General features: G+C 37.1%; 1 protein-coding gene across 5 annotated transcripts; it reads left to right on the forward strand.

Annotated features, from left to right (window-relative positions):
• The first annotated feature begins 5015 nt into the window (after nt 1–5015).
• cmtr1 (cap methyltransferase 1) lies at nt 5016–17848 on the forward strand. Of its 5 annotated transcripts, none has more exons than XM_030128667.1 (24): nt 5016–5441; nt 6145–6246; nt 7287–7435; nt 7530–7688; nt 7805–7897; nt 8216–8291; nt 8520–8610; nt 8777–8849; nt 8937–9135; nt 9238–9356; nt 9597–9693; nt 10443–10575; nt 10827–11006; nt 11093–11149; nt 11239–11296; nt 11408–11476; nt 11881–12012; nt 12236–12361; nt 12807–12898; nt 13559–13627; nt 15207–15254; nt 15373–15485; nt 15639–15747; nt 16678–17848. In XM_030128667.1, the coding sequence occupies exons 2-24, from the start codon at nt 6150–6152 to the stop codon at nt 16811–16813; spliced, it is 2475 nt and encodes an 824-aa protein (XP_029984527.1). In that variant the 5' UTR covers nt 5016–5441; nt 6145–6149; the 3' UTR covers nt 16814–17848. The 5 variants fall into 5 exon arrangements, with proteins under 5 accessions (XP_029984527.1, XP_029984523.1, XP_029984524.1 ...); XM_030128663.1 differs by having other exon boundaries at nt 8216–8287; nt 8516–8610; XM_030128664.1 differs by having other exon boundaries at nt 5016–5435; nt 6140–6246; nt 8216–8287; nt 8516–8610.
• Nucleotides 17849–18842: the final 994 nt, after the last annotated feature.

Consider the following 18842-nt stretch of genomic DNA (forward strand, 5'->3'; position numbering starts at 1 on the left):
AGGTCAGAACTCATAACGTCAACTCCAGAATCAGAGAAGTTAGACTCAGATTGGTCACATTTCTCGATCCTCTGAATTGAAGATGCTTCTGATGTAACTTGTCTCTGTGTTTCTGTCGCAGCTCTCCAAAAAAGAGGAGGGAACTGGGAGCTCAGTGTTACATCATGGAAATTGCCAAAACTGCCAAAGGAAAAGTCATGGTGATTACAAGACTGAGGATTTTGTCAGGGATTTTATGAGGATCAGCTCAGCTGCATTTAGAAAGTGCCTTTTCCACTCGTATTTTATACTTCAACATTTCAACGTTTCATAATTCCCATCTATTTCGAGGGCTTTTATTGACTGAATACTCCCAATGATAAGGCACTGGGTATGGGGAAAAACTGTGGTCCAAGTACAACATCATCCCAATTCACTGAAAACATCAACAGCTGCCTTTCTGTTTTACTGCATTTTCACACAGTAGAGGGGGGAAAATGTCCCATGCAGGGAAAGAGAGGTAGTTTTAACCAGGAAGAAAAATTACACACTTAACTGTACACTCAGAGCCTTAAGGCGACAACCATAACACATACACAATAGGAAAAAAATCAAAATAAACAACAAAACAAGGATGATATTAAACTTGAACCACGGGGAGAGTATTAAAAATCCCCAGAGAAAAACCTAACCGAAACAGAAAACCTGGTAAAGTCGCTTCCCTTAATCTTTAGTTTTCTCCATGTCGTTGCCCAGTGGGTGTGTTGGGTGTGTTGGTCCGGTCCTCCTTCCGTCTCATCTAAACAGGTGACTCGACGGCTTGTAGTTCAGTGTGAGTTGGCGGGAGCTGTAGCCAGACATCCCGACCCCTATGAAGCCCAGCAGGATGGCCATGCGGGGCATCACAGGGGCCTCCCGGTTCTGCAAAACAGTCTGGGCCGCTTGAGTCTGAAAGAGAGAGGGTGGGGTCACCATCCATGTATCCCCTCAAGCAAGCTTTTATATCAACAACGCTCCTCCTGGTTCTGTTGAGTCCTTTAACTTAGTGTCCCTGGTCCCACACTTGCCTCATCCCTGCAGTGCTCTTCTTACCATAAGGGAAAACTAGAGTCTTTATTTTGTTAAGTTTTGATCTACAGTCAAATATATAGTTTGGGCTTGTGTCAATCTTTCCTGGGTTGTCAATTCTAGAGTTTTGAGCCATTTGAAGACCTGGGCCCCTCTCAAAAGCTCTTCAGCTTCTCAGGGTGTCCCATTTCACATAATATAAGTGCAAAATGTAATGTTTTTAGACTTGGTTCTTTTAATAGATATGCAAATTAATGGAATTAAATGAAATTAAATGAAGACATGTCAGATGTAAAGTCAAATATTTTCAGTGCACATCATATCATCTGCTTTGTCTGACATAATAACCATCTGGGTATTATATTTTCTTAACTAGCGAAACTAATCTAACACTGAAAGGCTCAATATTGACGTCTGACACACATTTAAAACAAGGGCAGGTCATAGGTTTCTATATCCATCTTCAGGTTTCTGAAATATCTAACAGGACAACCACTGTGGCTCTCACACGATTCCTCCGGAGATCCAATTAAGAGATATTTGCCTGACCCTGTGGAGCTGAGGCATCTCTGATTCAAATCCATTCAAAGACAGGCTGCTATAATCCTCTCTTCTAAATCTTGGCTTCCACATACACACAAACGGACACTTTGCGTGCAGTGATGAGTCAGGGTCAGCAGCATCGCAAATGATACAATTCAATACAGATTTAATTCTAAGCCACTGACCACTTTATTAAGGAACAGTTGGTTTAATTCAAGCAATTATACGCATACAAAAACTACAGTAAAAGTAAGGTGTTTATCCATTTGTTTAAAATCTGTCCTCTCAAGTTCTGTTTAACCATGATGCAAAGTCAATCCAGTTTGGCTGAAAAGTGGTTTACAAAGGGAAAAGTGCAGGGCTAAGGTTTATAGATCTTAACAGTTGTTTGTTATTAGACTCTAATGGAATTTATCCACTGCTGTGCCTATGCAGGTGTCCCTTGATGTCTCCGACTAATCATTAATCTATCTAAAGAAGAAAATCACCCTAAAGCATCTTACGCACCTGGAGGTATCTAATGTATCCAGGGGTCAGGCGAGGGATGCGAAAAAACATTGCGGATGTTCTCTTCAGTGCCTCCGAGTTGAGTTAAAAAAACAAACTTCAACCAGCCCTGAGGACTGTCTGCTAGGCAACTTTATGAGTAACCCCTGTCTTCTCCCCCTGGTTCTGGTCTTCTCCTGTGGGTCGAATGTTGCAGCAGCAGCAGCAGCAGCTCCTCTCCCTTGTGTCCAAAAAACACACCCTGCTCCCTTAGGTACGCCAACACACACCTGCGCTGCAATGATCTCCCTGGAGGCAGAGGAGTCTCTATAGGTAGCATATAAAGCCTTGCCTACGTTGCTTAAGCTGGTCACATGGTGTTGGACAGTGTGTTAGTGTGTATTCCTGTGTATGTGCGTTCGTGTCACTTGGGGATTAGTGCACAGTGGACAGTGGAGCTGCAGTAACTTAATGTACCTGTGAGAGATGTTCTCTAGGTGCGCTGCCAACTTATTGTGTAGGGAGGAAACAAATAACCTCATTAACAGATGACAAAGCAACGTTATATTGACGTCTGCAGGGGTTAGCGTGGCTGGTGTGAAACGTTAAGAATTACAAAGCCGATCAACAAGTCAGGGCAGTTAAATAATTGCTGGTACAAGTTACAGCCCTAGGCCTCAGTGAATCGGAGTTATAGGCTGTACATAATGTCACAGTATGTACAGTAGTTGTTCTTTGTCTGATGAGTATTAAAGGTCAGTCACAATTCATCCCCAATAGTTTGCCAACAAAGTCAAGGTACTGAACTTTAAATCTGGAAAATCCTCCGAGAGTTTGTAGCTGAAATAATTTACAATAATTGTACTTGATCTTATTGGAACTCCCTCCATGACCACCTCAGAGCTCCACAGTCACTGGAGTCTTTCAAAAAGGGACTTAAGGCGTTTCTGTTTAGACAGGATTTTTATGGCCCGCCATGATGCTTTGTTTTATTTGCTTAATCTTTTATTCTTGATATTGTGTTTTATTTTTTTTATTGCACTGTCTTCTCTCTGTAGCATTTTGAGATTCTGCCGAATGAAAAGTGCTTTATAAATGCAATTTATTATTATTATTATTTTTTTTTTTTTTTTTTTTAATTAATTATTGATTTATTTTGCACTTGATTTTACTTCTTATTCTTATTGCAATGGGGTCAGAGGACAATAAAGTTATCGTATCATATCGTATTCTAACTTCCAGTATCCTAAAAACTTAGTCATGCCTTTGATTACAGATTCATTACAACATTTTAAAATTTGTCAATGAATTATTGTTTGGCTGGTGAGGAAACTTAACAGCTTCCTCTGCAGCTTCTTCTATGTCAATCAAGGAACTGGTGCTGTTTCTTCTAAGAGGGATTTTGAAGGCTGTTCTGGCTTCTTTATCGACAGACATACAATGAACTGGAAGGTCATTTCTCAGAGTCATACCAAAAACATACAAATTTGTTAGCAGAAAACCTGCAAAAGTTGTGGTGTGAAAGAAATAACTGTATCGTACAATATAGAATTTGTCAGAGTCATAAAGAAGCATGAAGATTATGGTGATGTAATTTTGTTACGGGAACCTCCTTTTATCACAACACATAGGTCTATTTTAAGAAACTATTGTGAATTATCCCTGGAAACAGCCTCATAAGTATTTTGACAGACAGCTTAGGATCTTTGAACTCAGAAGCCAAAAACAGATTAGACATCCCCTCAGAATCGAAGAGACATGCAAGACTAATCTAGACTAATCTAATCACTTAATTGTGCAACAAAACAACATGGGTTAAGGGTTACCTTGTTTAAATAAATCTTTTTCTAGGGTGCATGAATTTAATGATTGTGCCAGTAAAGCAACTTTGAATAGCTGTAGTTATGATGATGATATTAAGATTGCTTCTTTGTTTTTGTTTTTTTTTTCTTTACTGCGATTTTGGCCAGAATGTAGATAAAATTGCAGCCAATATTATCTTGGTTTTCTTGGTTATAAATAAAAACAATGTACAATAATGGCATTAAGTATAACAATTAAAATATAGAAATAACAATCTAAAAACATACAGGTGCTTATTTTTTAAAACAACTTTACTAACAACATTTGAGTATAAAGTACAAAATTTAAAAAAAACATCAAGATGTCAAAAGAGAAAAAGCATTTGAACATATAAGTTTAAGAAAATAGTGCATAGATTTAAAAATACAAAGCATAAAATACAAATAAATAAATAAGTAAATAAGTAAATAAATAATACATCTGACAAATATAAATAAATAAATGCAACAGAGAGTTCAGTCAGTATTGAAAAATTGTTTATAAATAGCCAATGTGTTAGTGCTTTTTTTTTTTTTATTTTATTATAAATTAATTCTAAAGATTTAATATAATTTTCAAATTCTAATAGGTAGATTTTAAAATTTGGATGTGTTTTAGTATATTTGTTTTTTTATGTATATGAAATTTTCCAAATAATATGAATAAATTTACAATAAATTCTGATTGTTAGTATCATGTTTAAAATAAGTAATTACATTTTGGGAAGTTATATTTATTTTATTGTTACTTTTAGATATGATATAATTTTCAATTTTGGACCAAAAATTTGAAGAATGTTCACATAAAAAGAATAAGTGTAAAGTAGATTCAGATTCAGATTGACAAAAGTTACATATTTCTTCCACATCATAAAATCGACACAAAATAGCGTTGGAGGGATATAAGTTATATAAAATTTTGAGATGTAAAATTCTAATTTTGTTTGCAACACAGTATTTATACGATAATGGCCATGCTTTTGACCACTCAATTTTAGAAAAAGTTGAATTCCATACTGCTTTACGTCTGGGGGAGACATACAGGCGCTTATGTAGATAGCCGTTATGACACATTGCGTCATCAGTGTGCGCCTGAAAGTACAGACGGGCCCCGTGAAGCTCCGTAACAGAACGCGGGCTAATGTAAACTTTCAAAGAGAGTGAATTTACAGCGAACGTGTCCATGTAAATAAAAATCTTCCGGGGGAATTAACATTTTTTTTATATGGAAATAACTCTCTGTCGATGCTGCTTTGCAACAGAAGAGTGAAGTTGTCCTTCTGAGCTGGTAAAAACTAGCTGGCTAACGTAGCAAGCTAACAGCTAAGTCTGCTACAGCTGCGCAGTTTCTTCGCAGCGTCGTTTCTTTCACCGAAAACACACACTTTGACATAAGTGACACACACCGGTGAAGTTTGTTTACTTATTGTGTCTTCTTTACACTATATCTTGGAGACTGGTATGGGCCGGCTTTACTCGGCTTTACTAGCCTGCTGCTGCTGCTAATTGGTACATAACTTAAAGGTAATTCTATGCTGTTAGTTTTCTCAGGTTGTTTGTGGTAGCTGACACTGCAGTTGTCCAGTAAGAATGGACGAAACTGTTGTTTTATTCAGTCCCAAAAATTATTAAATTATTTATACATTTATGCGGGAAATTAACGCAAATCTTTGTACCCACCACCTGCACCGCAGTATTATATTTTGATGCCTGAGTGAGTCTGCAGTGTTTCACATTTAATCCTCTGTTATCATTCTGAACGGCTGCACTTTGCACTACATGTACTTCGTTCAGTTTAACACCAAACATTTGTGAGGAAAGCTGATCCACGCTTTTCCAATCGTCATACTGATGCACATTGAGGGTACTGTTTACAGTTTGTGAGGACATCAATTTTGCATGTATGTTTGTAACCTTGCACTGGGCCTCAAATAGAGCTCATAAAAAATACATTACTTACATTTAAAAATGATTACTTATTTATTCTGTAAATTGAGAATTTGTTGGTCGATAATTATGGCAGGAAAGATCATTGGAATGAAGGTGTTTGTGATGTTGTCATATTAAAAACATTTTGTCATTGAACTATAGTGAGGTTCCTTTGTATTTTATACTGAATTACAAACTTGCATGTTGTAGATTCTACTGCGCAGTTCACTCTACTTAGAAAAATCCATCCATTGCATTACATTTACCCTTCTGAATGGTTACGTCTGCTCTGTTCCAGCCATAATGAAGAGAAGAAGTGATCCACCGCTGTCACCTTTGCTAGGGGTGAAGAAGCGGCGTGATGACAGCAGTTCAGATGAAGAGTCACTATCTAGACAAGGTATGCTATGTGCTAAGTTCGCCTTAGAAAGGTTACATTATAAATGGTTTGTCTGTTCTTTATTTTGGCTAAATTTTGTTTATTGCACTTATTTAGGTCATCACACATCTCTTTGGAAAGTGCATCAGAAATAGAATAATTTTCAACATATTAAACATAGAAAATATCACAGAAATACAAAATTGCAATGTACACTATACTGTTGCAAATTTTAAAACAGTGTGGAAATATCTCAATGTTAGACCCTGAAAGCCACAGTGTCAGAGCTCAGCTACAGCATATTCCAAGTGAAGAATGGGTGAACATCTCATTGACACTTGCTCAAGTGAATATTTTACTGTCACAACCTGAGACAGGATACAGTGTGACAGAGGATTTTTCCCAAAACAAATTAAATTCTATCATCCCTCTTCAGTACTCACAGATCGGTCATTATGTGAAGAAGGAGAATTAAATTTGTTTCCATGATATCATTTAGGAAAATCTGCTTCATTAACTGGTGGCAGCTCCAGTATGCAGCCAGTCTGTTTACAAGTTGATCAAGGAGTTTGTGGTTTTCTCAAACACAATCACTTTACCATGGATATGATAGTTATGTTTTTGTTGCCGTTTGTGTGTCAGCAAAACCATGTAAAAAAAAAAACAAAAAAACAACCAGGTTAATTTTCATGAAACTAAGTATAAGGAGACTTAATTTTGGGGTGGTTTCAGAATTTTTTTTGTCTTTTATATTGTGCTGTTGTAGTTCAGTATTAAACATGCAAGTTTCACATCGAATGAAATCTGACCTACAGCTTATTACGATTTTTACTGAGGATTTTTCCAAGCAAGTCACAACGTCAAAGAGGTCATATGACTGCAGTTTTCTGAAATTTAACAACTGCATTTATAAAAGGATTGTAATACTCTGAAATTGGTAATAATTACAATCCTTGTGATCAGTGTTGAGTCAGACAGTGAAACTTTCTACTGAGTTTTGTTCGTTTGCATTCATTGATGTTTTTGCATGAATGGGTTGTCGCTGTATTTGTCCTCTACAGACTCCAGCCAAAATGACTCCCTCAGTGATCAAGAAGATCACAGACCTGGTTTCTCCATGCCCTCCATATCCTTTAATAGCCAGGACAGTGATGTCTCCTCACAAACGTCCAAGTTCTCCATGTATAACAGTGTGTCACAGAAGCTCATGGTAAGGTTTAATAATAATTATTCACAAAACACATTCTCTATCATATAATTATGTCTCACTTCCATTTGTTTCCTTACACATTTTTGTCCATCAGGCCAAAATGGGTTTCCGTGAGGGCGAGGGCCTGGGTAAGTTTGGCCAGGGCCGTAAAGAGATTGTGGAGGCTTCAACACAGAGAGGAAGGAGGGGTCTTGGTCTGACATTGCAGGGTTTCCAGGGGGAACTGAATGTTGACTGGCGTGATGAACCTGAGGTACAGAGTACTGATCATCCTTTGTAGTTTCAAATGGTTTTTTGATAATATATTTTTTTAATTGCATGTGGAGGATTTTCTTCTAACATCCATTGTTCTGTTTATTTGTTTGCCAGCCCAGTGCTATAGAGAAGGTAGACTGGTTCCCAGAATGCACTACAGAGACACCAGATGCAGATGAGCTGAAGGACTGGATGACTCTGGGAGAGGTACTCATAAATAATGCTGAACACAATGTTCACCCTGTGTAAGGTTAAATATTTAACATAAGTCAAGAAATTGTCTGTTACTCCCTTTTTATATACATATATATATTTATATATATATATATGTGTGTGTGTGTGTGTGTATATATATATATATATATATATATATATATATATATATATATATATATATATATATATATATATATGTAAAGAGCACCTTCCAAGTATTTCATGATGCTAACGGGGATTCTTGATTTCACATAAACACAAATGTTAACAGTTGCACCTTTTAATGTCTTACTTTTTGATTATTTACAGAGGAAACTTAAGATCGAGGATGAGACAGAGTTTTGCACTGAAGACCTCCTGCACACTCTTCTGAGGTGCAAAGTAAGTCATCGTCTGGTTTTTATTCTTCATATAAATTCTTGAACCTGGTTCAAGTTTCAGACATGAATCAATTTCCTTTCAATTACAGAAAATTCTGCCTTATTTGCTAAACATAACATACAAAACAAGCAGGTGGCCGCATCAGTCCAGAACCAAATACCTGATTTAATTTTGTTCATATATATTTATTTCCAAGATGAATAACTCCTTGATATGTTTTACTTTCAGACAGTATTTGATGACCTGGAAGGTGAAGAGATGAGGAGAGCGCGGACACGTTCTAACCCGTACGAAACAATCAGAGGAGGAATCTTCCTCAACAGGTCAGTCCTTTGGGAGCTGCTAAAATTGGACAAATAATAATTGTGCATAATTCTTTTCTCCATTTTAGCAGCTGTTTACTTTTAATGTTAGATGTCCTAATGACCTGTGTTTCATGTGTAGAACCTAACACAGCTCAAAGTCGTATTGTGTGTTCTTTGCCTTTAGAGCAGCTATGAAAATGGCCAACCTTGACCATTGCTTTGATAATATGTTCACAAACCCAAAGGACTCACAAGGGGTGAGTTGGTAGATGTAACTGCTGATATTTGTCGCATGTATAAACAGGTGGCACATACTGATGCCTTTTCCTTCTCTCATTATCTAGAAACCTCTGACAAAGGATCGTGAAGGTGAGCTTCTGTACTTTGGTGACGTCTGTGCAGGGCCCGGAGGCTTTTCAGAGTACATATTGTGGAAAAGACGCTGGCACGCCAAAGGCTTTGGCATGACACTGAAAGGACCCTGTGACTTCAAACTGGAAGACTTTTTTGCAGCACCGAGTGAGCTGTTTGAGCCCTACTATGGTACGCTCGCAAAACACTAAACATGCGCATCACACTCGGAGAAACAGGTCGTCTTTGAGGTGATGGATGAGCTGCTGAAAATATAACCTCTGTGTGTCCCAGGTGAGGGTGGTGTGGACGGAGATGGAGACATTACTCGGCCAGAAAACGTGACTGCTTTCCGCAACTTTGTGCTGGAGAGTACAGAGAGAAGAGGGCTGCACTTCCTTATGGCAGATGGGGTGCGTCTCTATCATATATATATATATATTTTTTTTTAGTATAGTGCAGTGTTATCTGTATCCGATGAAACATCAGAGGTGGAAAAATTCAGAAATTTACACTTCAAACCGAATGCAATTTCACATTTAAGGTCAGGGAATTACAGAACCACTATTTATGGGTTTAACCAAGATTTCCAGCTGTCTGTTTAGCTGTTGAATCTTTTGGTTTTGATGACGGTGTCTGTCTGTGAATGTCAGGGTTTCTCTGTGGAAGGCCAAGAAAACATCCAGGAGATTCTGAGCAAACAGCTGCTGCTCTGTCAATTCCTCACTGCATTATCTACACTCAGAACAGGTATGCGTGTGTGTGTATGTGTGTGCATGAATGGAAGAATTATCTCTGACGTCTGTATGCAGGTCCAAGTGAGATGGTCTTCAATCCCTGTCAACTCGCCGTTTTTTCCCAGAATATATTTTGTGCGTGTGTGTGTGTTAGGGCTGCACAATATTGGGAAAAAAACTGATATTGCGATTTTTTTTTAACCCTGCTATATATATTGCGATATGAAAAAATACTCAGGAGGATATAATAGCTGTGTGGTGCCGACATAAATGGTCAAACAAATTAGTTGTGTTACCTCTTGTTGTGGCAACAGGTGCAAGACACTGTCGACACGGAACACATGTTTGAATATCATCCTTCTTTTAGCCGAGATAATCCCAGATAACTGACGTTGCTTTTCTTTTTGTCACCAAGTCTTCGTTTTTGGTGATGTCCTCTAGTTCGTTGCTCATTTTTCAATGTAGTTACCAGCGACTCCATGTGCAGGGGCGTGGTCTGCTTCGGCAAACTAATTAAGAATGATTGCAATTGGTGGATCGCTGTGCGCAATGTGTGGCAGGTACCCTTAAAATTAGATGCGGACACGTTGACTTCATTTGCCTCCTACATTGCAGGACCTGCGATGTGACTATTGTGCACACGTACATTGTGACGACGATGCTCAAACAATATATTGTGCAGCTCTAGCGTGTGTGTATGTTTATGTCAGGGTTCAGAATTACACCTAACAGGATTATTGTGACACTCCTTGTCTCCCACAGGTGGACACTTTGTCTGTAAGGCCTTTGACCTGTTTACTCCCTTCAGTGTGGGTTTGGTCTACCTGCTCTACCTCTGTTTTGACAGGATCTCAATCTTCAAACCTGTCACAAGCAGGCCGGCCAACTCTGAGAGGTAGGGCTTTGGACATGCTTAAAAGGAAATAGTTTTTTGTTTTTTTTTAGGCTAAAAGATGATGTTATTAGACCCTAACCATGTTGGGAAATAGAAACAGGAGTTCCCAGTTTTAGAAACATTTTGAGCCTCATTTGACCTTGAAGTGAGCCTGTACTCTGTTTTTGTCGTCGGTTTAGTTTGTATTTTAACCCAGAATAGATTAAATTGAGCAGAGCTGTAAACCCCCTCTTGCATATTTCCATCCTCAGGTACGTAGTGTGCCGCGGTCTGAAGCCTGGCTCAGACGCCGTTAGGGAATACATGTTCAAAGTCAACCTGAAACTGAACCAGCTGAGGAACACAGACACGGACGTTACAGATGTGGTTCCCCTGAGCATCATCAAGGACGACACTGACTTCTACCAGTTCATGGTCAACTCCAATGAGAGGTAGCGGCACGCCATTTTCACTAGAACCTCACTGACTGCATTTCAATCAGAGTACCTAACAGAGATTGAATGATTCCTTCCTGCAGCCTCTGTGCAGTCCAGATAAAGGCCTTGGCAAAGATTCATGCTTACGTTGTAGATCCGTAAGTACCCTTTCTTTATTTGCATGAGTGCATTTACTTTTAATTAACTATAGCCACATTTCAAGGGTATACTCTCTTAATTTGTTTAGGACCCTTTCAGAGCCAAGACAAGCTGACATAAGAAAGGAGTGTCTCAAACTTTGGGGGGTAAGAAGTCGACAGAATCAATAGAAATATTAAACATTATTACAATCAGTAATAACATTTTGTACAAACAATAATGTATTATTACTGAATACATTTTGTGTCCATTTCCAGGTCCCAGACAAGGCCAGAGTCACTCCTGCTTCCTCAGACCCAAAGTCAAAATTTTATGAACTGATTAAGGTCAGTTAAATCTACTCTGACCGTAAATTAAAATGTCTTCTTGCACTGAGCATAAGCTATAACAATATTTCTACTTTTTGATAAGATAAGATAAGATAAGATAAGATAAGATAAGACTTTATTGATCCCACTATGGGGAAATTTCACAGTTGACGGCAGCAAATACAAAAATAAAGTGCAGGGAAGACAGAAAACATACACTTGTGAAACTTAAAAATATAAAAAGAAAAAAGAAATCTGCTGTTTATTTTAGTATTTATATAAATTTAGATTTGAATTTTAATATTATTTACATATTTACAATGTATTTGCACATGCAAATGAGGCATTTAGGTGGACGTCTGATTGTGGTAAACATCTAAATTTGTCTACATACATAACTTCCTACTCCTTTCTCTCTGCAGAACTCAGATGTAGATTCATTTCAGTGCAAACTCACGCCACTCAACTCCACCACCCTCGATAAGCTGCGTCATATCCTGGACCACCGGTGCATTGTGGGAGGTGGTGAGCAGATCTTCCTTTTAGCACTGGGGGTGAGTCTTAAGAAGGAGTGTTAGTTTTGAGTCATGTGTTGCTCCTGTTCTTCCGTTATGAGAAAATTGATCCCTCTAAAATGAATGACAATAGAGTTGACAAACAAATCCATTCACCAAAAACACCAGTGACAGACAGACTTCAGTGCTCCCTTCATCATAACCCATACTTTACTCTCTTTTAATCTTTTTTGTTGTCTTTATTTCATTTTGACCTCTGTAGAAGTCGCAGATATACACATGGGATGGAAAGATGCCCGTACGCTGGAGGAAACTAGAGAATTTCAAGCTTGAGCTGCCAAGAGATACACTTCTGAGCGTGGAAATCGTCCAAGAACTGAAGGGAGAGGTGAGAGGAGGGACTAGAAAGATAAGAGAAAAAAAAACTGGAGCCAGTACATTGAACTGGTTTAGAAATGCTGAATGGTGGGTTATTTCAGTTTTTATACAAAACATAAAAGTGTAAAGCTCTGCTATATTTGATGGGACATATTTGTTGCTTGAACCTGTTGTTTTCTAGATTAGATTAGATTAGATTAGATTAGATTAGATTAGACTTTATTGATCCCACAATGGGAAAATGCAACGGTCAAGGCAGCAACAGAATAAAGTGCAAGAAAACCATGAACCTGCTTAAAGATAGTGGAAAAAGCCCAAATAATATACAAATAAAAAATTATAATAGTAATAAGAACTATACAGATTATATATGTACAACAGAGTGAAATGGAATTGCAAAATGTCAGAGTACAAATAAGACATATTGGTATATATGTGTCTATTTGTGTCTACAGGGTAAAGCTCAGCGTAGAATTAATGCGGTTCATGTGATGGATGCACTGATACTGAATGGCACTGATGTAAGAGACCAGCATTTCAACCAAAGGTATGAAACATTTCCAGGGTTTCTGCAGGTCATTAAAAAGCATTAAAAGTCATTAAATAGATTTAGTGAAAATTAAGGCCTTAAATGGCATTAAAAAGCATTAAATTCGATGTCCAGAGGCATTAAAAAATTAAATACCCTTAATGGAAAAAAGCATTGTTATTCACAATTTATTTTGATTTTATAAACATTTAATAATTTTGATTGAAAGTGTAGTGTGATTATTGACAGAGCCCTTTATTTGGCTGTTGTTTGTGGCCAATGCACAAAGTCGCAGCACTGGATGCCTGGAATGCCACGTGCTGTGAGCATGCTCATGCTGTGGCGAAAGAGCAGAGGGAATATTAGCAAATGTTGGAAAAATGGGAAAATGCAAATTTCAGCGGAAGTGATTAGAGGAGGAACTATTTAGAACCTGGTTAAAGTCTGTTTTAAGTGGCGTTAAAAAGGGCATTAAAAAGCATTAAATTAGATTTGTTGATACCTGCAGAAACCCTGATTTCCATCATCATGTCTGAGCTGAACTCACCTACAGCTAGTAAAGTCACATGATCCATCAGGAGTTAGAAATCTCAGTACATTATTACCTTTACATTACTCTGCTGATCAGGTGTTTTGATCATTTCCACTGTTAATAGATGATGCCTGTTTTATGTGCAGGATTCAGATGGCTGAGAAATTCGTGAAGGCTGTGGCCAAACCCAGCAGACCCGACATGAACCCCATCAGGTAAAACATATGAAAATCTCATATCAATCACAAATAAAATCACTCAATATTTACTGACGTTTTGTGTTTTCATGGTTGTGGTTGCTGCATCTGTGCATGACAACAAAGTTATTGGCGACAGATTCTGACTTTTATAGTTTTAATAGTTCATATGTATAATAAAGAAGTGAAGTCCCGCCCCTTCCTCTGTGTCCAATGGGATCGTATATCGGAAAAAATATCAAAAATGTCAAATAATATATTAATCCTGTTAGAATGATGACATCAATTACACCTACCTCTCCCTAACTTATGGTCAGGACCTTAAATGCATAAAATACCCAATACATATTATGTTACATGATGTGTGAATTGATTTTCCTAATTAAAATTGAAGAAGTGTATAGAAGTTGACCTCAAAAACATGAAAAGAAGCAGAGAAATCAGACAAAATGTGCTTTTAATTCAACAAAGTTTCACAATGGAAGTAAAAATGTGGGCATTATGACACTTGACATATTTTTGTAAATTCATGTCCCATTAGATATGAACTACACATATGTTCTTTTTCTTTATAAAGTAATATTTTCCATTCCAAGAAAAAAAAGTGAACTGCATCTCATCACCAATACCTTAATGGCTGCTCCCTCAACATATTTCACCTCCTTCGATGAGAGTTAGATGAAAAAGTATAAAAAGAGGATGACTGAATGAGCCACGTTGAACATGATTTTGAACCACACCTGCCTTTCACAGACTTCATTTTGTGTGTTTTTTGTATGTAACATACACAAAATTAAGTTGATGATATATAGTGTTTGAATCCATTTTCCTAATTAAAATAGAAGACTGTAAAAGTTAACATCAAAGACATGAGAATATGAGGAGAGGCCTCAGTTGTAAATATGGAAACAGCATAAAAGGTTCTGCAAAACAAAAACGTGCATTTAATTCAACAAATATTCACAATGGAAGAGTTTGTAAAAATGTGGACATTATGGCACTTTGCAATGTTTTTTTGTAACTTTAAGTCCCATTAGATATGAAATACACGTTTTGTTTTGTTTTTTTTAACTCTTTTTATTGAAATTAGAACAATGATTTTTCCACTCAAGAAAATCATAAATGTAAACTGAATCTTGCCACCAACCCTAAAACTGATTCTACCTCCAAAGATTTCACCTCATTCAATGAGTGCAGGGAAAAAGTATTAAAAGAGGTGTAGATCAATACATGTCTGGTTCAACTCAGATCAGACTTTTGGTGACAGAAAGTTAAAAGTCAGTTCTGCAACTTTCAGGTGTGTAGTCTGTCTATTTACATATATTCATAGTTTGGTACTTGACGAGTTTTACAACAAACTGCAGCTTCCTTTTCTTGTAAATAATTAAATTGACAAACATGAGTAAATGATGCGTGATGCAAACATAATCAAAAAATCACACTCATCATTGACTGTGGTGCAATATTTTTCCAAAATGAGATCCCATGGGACACAACAGGAGGGAGACTTTGTAGCATTTTAGGTTTTTGCAGCTATATTGATGAATAAAAGAACATTTCGAAGACATTTCAGTATGATTTCTTTTCCCCCAAACAGAGTGAAGGAAGTTTACAGACTTGAGGAAATGGAGAAAATCTTCGTCAGGTACCATAAAGCCACTGTTCATTAGTCAACACAAGATGTTAAAATGTCGCTTTCATTATTTTATAATGATGGAGACTTTTTGTCAAGGCGACGGCTGGTCTTAATTTAATCATTCCAGGCTGGAGATGAAGCTAACGAAGAGTTCAGGAGGAGTCCCACGTCTGTCGTATACCGGCAGAGACGACCGACACTTCCTCCCCACAGGCCTCTACATCATTAAGACAGTCAACGGTTAGTGCGTTTTCCATTAAGTGTCAGTGTCATTTGTGATGCTAATTTGTTTTAATCATTTTAAAACCTCAATGAGCCTCTGGGTAAAGTAATTTGTGTCTGTTTAGTCGAAATAAAAAAATTAAAAACACCTTCTTCCTCTTTGTATTTTAGAGCCGTGGACGATGGCGTACAGTAAGAACTCTAAGATGAAATTCTTCTTTAATAAAATCACTAAGGAGTCCACGTATGAAATGCCACCAAACTCTGCTGCCCCCTTCCAGTAAGTACAGAAATCTGACCTTAAGTTGCGGAAAAAATTATTAGACCACCCCTTGTTTTCTTTCATATCTTGTTCATTTTAATATCTGGTACAACTAAAGGTAGATTTGTTTGGAAAAATATAATGAAAACAACAAAAATAGCTTATAAGAGTTTAATTTCAGAGCTGATATCTATCCATTTTCCATGTTTTTTTTTCTTATAATAACCAAAATCACTTCAGTTCTTACATCAGTAGCTATGGCATTGTACTGACAAAAACAGTGCTTTTAGGCATTCCATGTTTTCTTTTCTGTCTGTTTTAGTCACATGATACACACAGGAGTTAGTACTTCATTGCATAACCATTGTTTTTGATGACTTTTAATGGTCTAATAATTTTTTCCACGACTAATTCATAACTAAATGTCTGATAATTAGTCTAATAAATGGATAAGGAAAGGAAAGGAAAGGAAAGGAAAGGAAAGGAAAGGAAAGGAAAGGAAAGGAAAGGAAAGGAAAGGAAAGGAAAGGAAAGGAAAGGAAAGGAAAGGAAAGGAAAGGAAAGGAAAGAAGAGGAAAGGAAAGATTTTTATTTATCCCACTGTGGAGAAATTTCACAGTTTACAGCAGCAACATACAATAAGGAAGTGCAGAGAAAAAGACAGGTAGAAAAACCACAAATGAGTAAAAAAAAATGAAATATAAAGAGAAAAATAAAAAATTTTGTATTTATATAAACAGAAATAAAATTAGATACTGTTTTTCATGCACTTTATGAATCACTTTTTCCAAAGAGCACCTCAAACTTACTCTTTTTTGGGTTCTAGAAGCATTCCCTCCCATGATTTTTAGACATTAGGTATTATTTACATATTAACATTGTGGTTGCACATGGTGTGATATGAAAGAATATGATTATCAATGTAAATATTTGTTTTTGTATCGTCAGCGTCTGCCACTCAGAGCGACTCTTCTGGGCCTGGGTCGACGGGGTCATAGTTCACGATTCGCAGACACGAATGGATCGAGAGAAACTGTCCAAAGATGACGTGTTGTCGTTCATCCACCAGAATTACCAGCCCTGAAACACTCACGGAAACAGATCCGTTAGCTACGAGAATGAAGAGTGCACTAATCTACGGAGGTCATAGAGACTTCAGATGTATTAATTTGTATTTATTTTGACAATAAAAGGATTCTAAAAGACAGCTAAGTCAACAAATAATACAAGTCCATAACCTGCATTCAAGCAACTACAAAAAATCCTTTCATTGTCACACTAAATATGGAATAATACTTTACTTTCTCTTTTTAAAGCCCTCTATTTCCTCCATAAAGTGATGCTTTGGGAAGTTCTTACTTGCTTCTAACTGGAGTTCTTCAGCTTCGGTGATAAATAGTTTGCTGCTATTTGTAGCGGTGACATTTGGACTTTTGACATTTGACAAACCACTCGGTCTTTCTGCCTTTTCCACTGCCCTTGGCTCTGAATTATAATGAACAGGCCTCGCTTTATAAAACAACGCAGAAGAAAACACTTCCATCATCTGTACATTGAGTTTGCATGTCCCCTTAGATTCAGTTTTTCAGTTCTCCGGCCATTATGTTTGTGTGCATACATTACACTGGCAATGACAAGCAAATATACAAACTATGCATCAATATTTATAAATGCCGTCTTGCTCGCGTCTGTCTGCTCCCGCTTTAGACACAACTACTCCTTTGTCATCAATATGCAAACGAGAATCGATTTGCAACACACATTTTGCTGCTTTTTGCCTCGAGTTGGACTCAAAACACACAAAAAAACTACAAAAATTGTTCCAGCTCCTTCATTTTATTGCAGCAGTTTCCCAAAGGACGTTTGTGAGTCACAGATACAGCAGTGTTTCCTGTTCATATCTGATCTAAAATAGGGTGCTCGTGTGAGTTTTCAAAGTGTTCGTTACGGTTTTTTGATTGTTTCTACCCTGACACCTCAATGTGATTGTGTGTCATGTTGCTGTTTTTCTTAAATTTGCATCCGAGTTATTTTTTTCTTGTGAAGCGAGCTATCCATGTCGTTGATGTAAATAATGAGGATAATGTAGTAAATAAATGGGAGGTTTTCCCAGAAATTACTCGGATCCGTGGTGTGAAATTCATTTTTGTCGATTAGTGAAAATACTTGTTAAAGGTGGGGTAGGAGATATTTTCTTGAAGCTTTTTTTTTTACTATATTGCTTAAATCTCCTTCACACCCCGATTACAACCAATGAATAATGAAATACTCTAACACAAAAATAAAACATTTTAGTCACCTGTGGAATGAACAGGACTGAAAAAACACCATCCAATCATTTTAACTGGCCCACTGAAATGATTGGATGGTGATGTGTCTGTCAAACTCAACTGCCATTTGTCCCTCCCCCATCTGCACGCACTCGTCTTCGTGCACGAATCACGCATTCTCAGACGGGGGTTTGGAACTGTATGTGAACCCTCAGAAACAAGCATCGCGCGCTCAGTACTCTGGAGGCGTGGCTTGGGGGGGAAGTCTGAAGAAAGGGGTTTGAATTTTTGAATTGTGTATTTTCAAAATGTAGCTTGTTCAAACCGTTTTTCCAGAATCTCCTACCCTACCTTTAACTAATGTGCAACAGACAAAAAAATACTCTGAAAAGGTCTAAAAATTTAGTCTAAAAACTGACAAAAGAAACATTTGAAAATGGTAAAAAAAAAAAAAAAAAATACAGTAGCTATATTAATTATAACCATGCATTCTTAAAGGTAAGTGCTACTTTCTATGCATTTTTTTAATTTTATAATTATATTAGGGGGTAGTATCTTTAAATATACACAATGTTTTTCACCTTCAATACATCATATTTATATGTTGTGATTCAGGAGTACAGCACAAAACGACGACTCCCAAGTGTGTTACTTATGTGTATAAATTGATTTCTATGAGTAACATACGAAACCTATTAGAAATTGCAACTATCCTATAAATGTACCTTATGTCAAGCCCATCCAAAATATATGTGTAATATAGTCAGATCCTTATATATTTGGACAGTGACACAGATTTTATAATATCTCCTCTGTCACCACAGTGGCTCTGAAATGAAACGA

The sequence above is a fragment of the Sphaeramia orbicularis genome, chromosome 24, assembly GCF_902148855.1.
Source record: "Sphaeramia orbicularis chromosome 24, fSphaOr1.1, whole genome shotgun sequence".
In the NCBI taxonomy this organism is placed as follows: domain Eukaryota; kingdom Metazoa; phylum Chordata; class Actinopteri; order Kurtiformes; family Apogonidae; genus Sphaeramia; species Sphaeramia orbicularis.

Bases quoted from the DNA above. Each gene is read 5' to 3' on its own strand.
- cmtr1 (XM_030128667.1), top strand. From the start codon at position 6,150: ATGAAGAGAAGAAGTGATCCACCGCTGTCACCTTTGCTAGGGGTGAAG. The intron at 9,136-9,237 runs GTACGCTCGCAA...TGTGTGTCCCAG, and splicing joins GCTGTTTGAGCCCTACTATG to GTGAGGGTGGTGTGGACGGA. The intron at 12,362-12,806 runs GTGAGAGGAGGG...TTGTGTCTACAG, and splicing joins TCCAAGAACTGAAGGGAGAG to GGTAAAGCTCAGCGTAGAAT.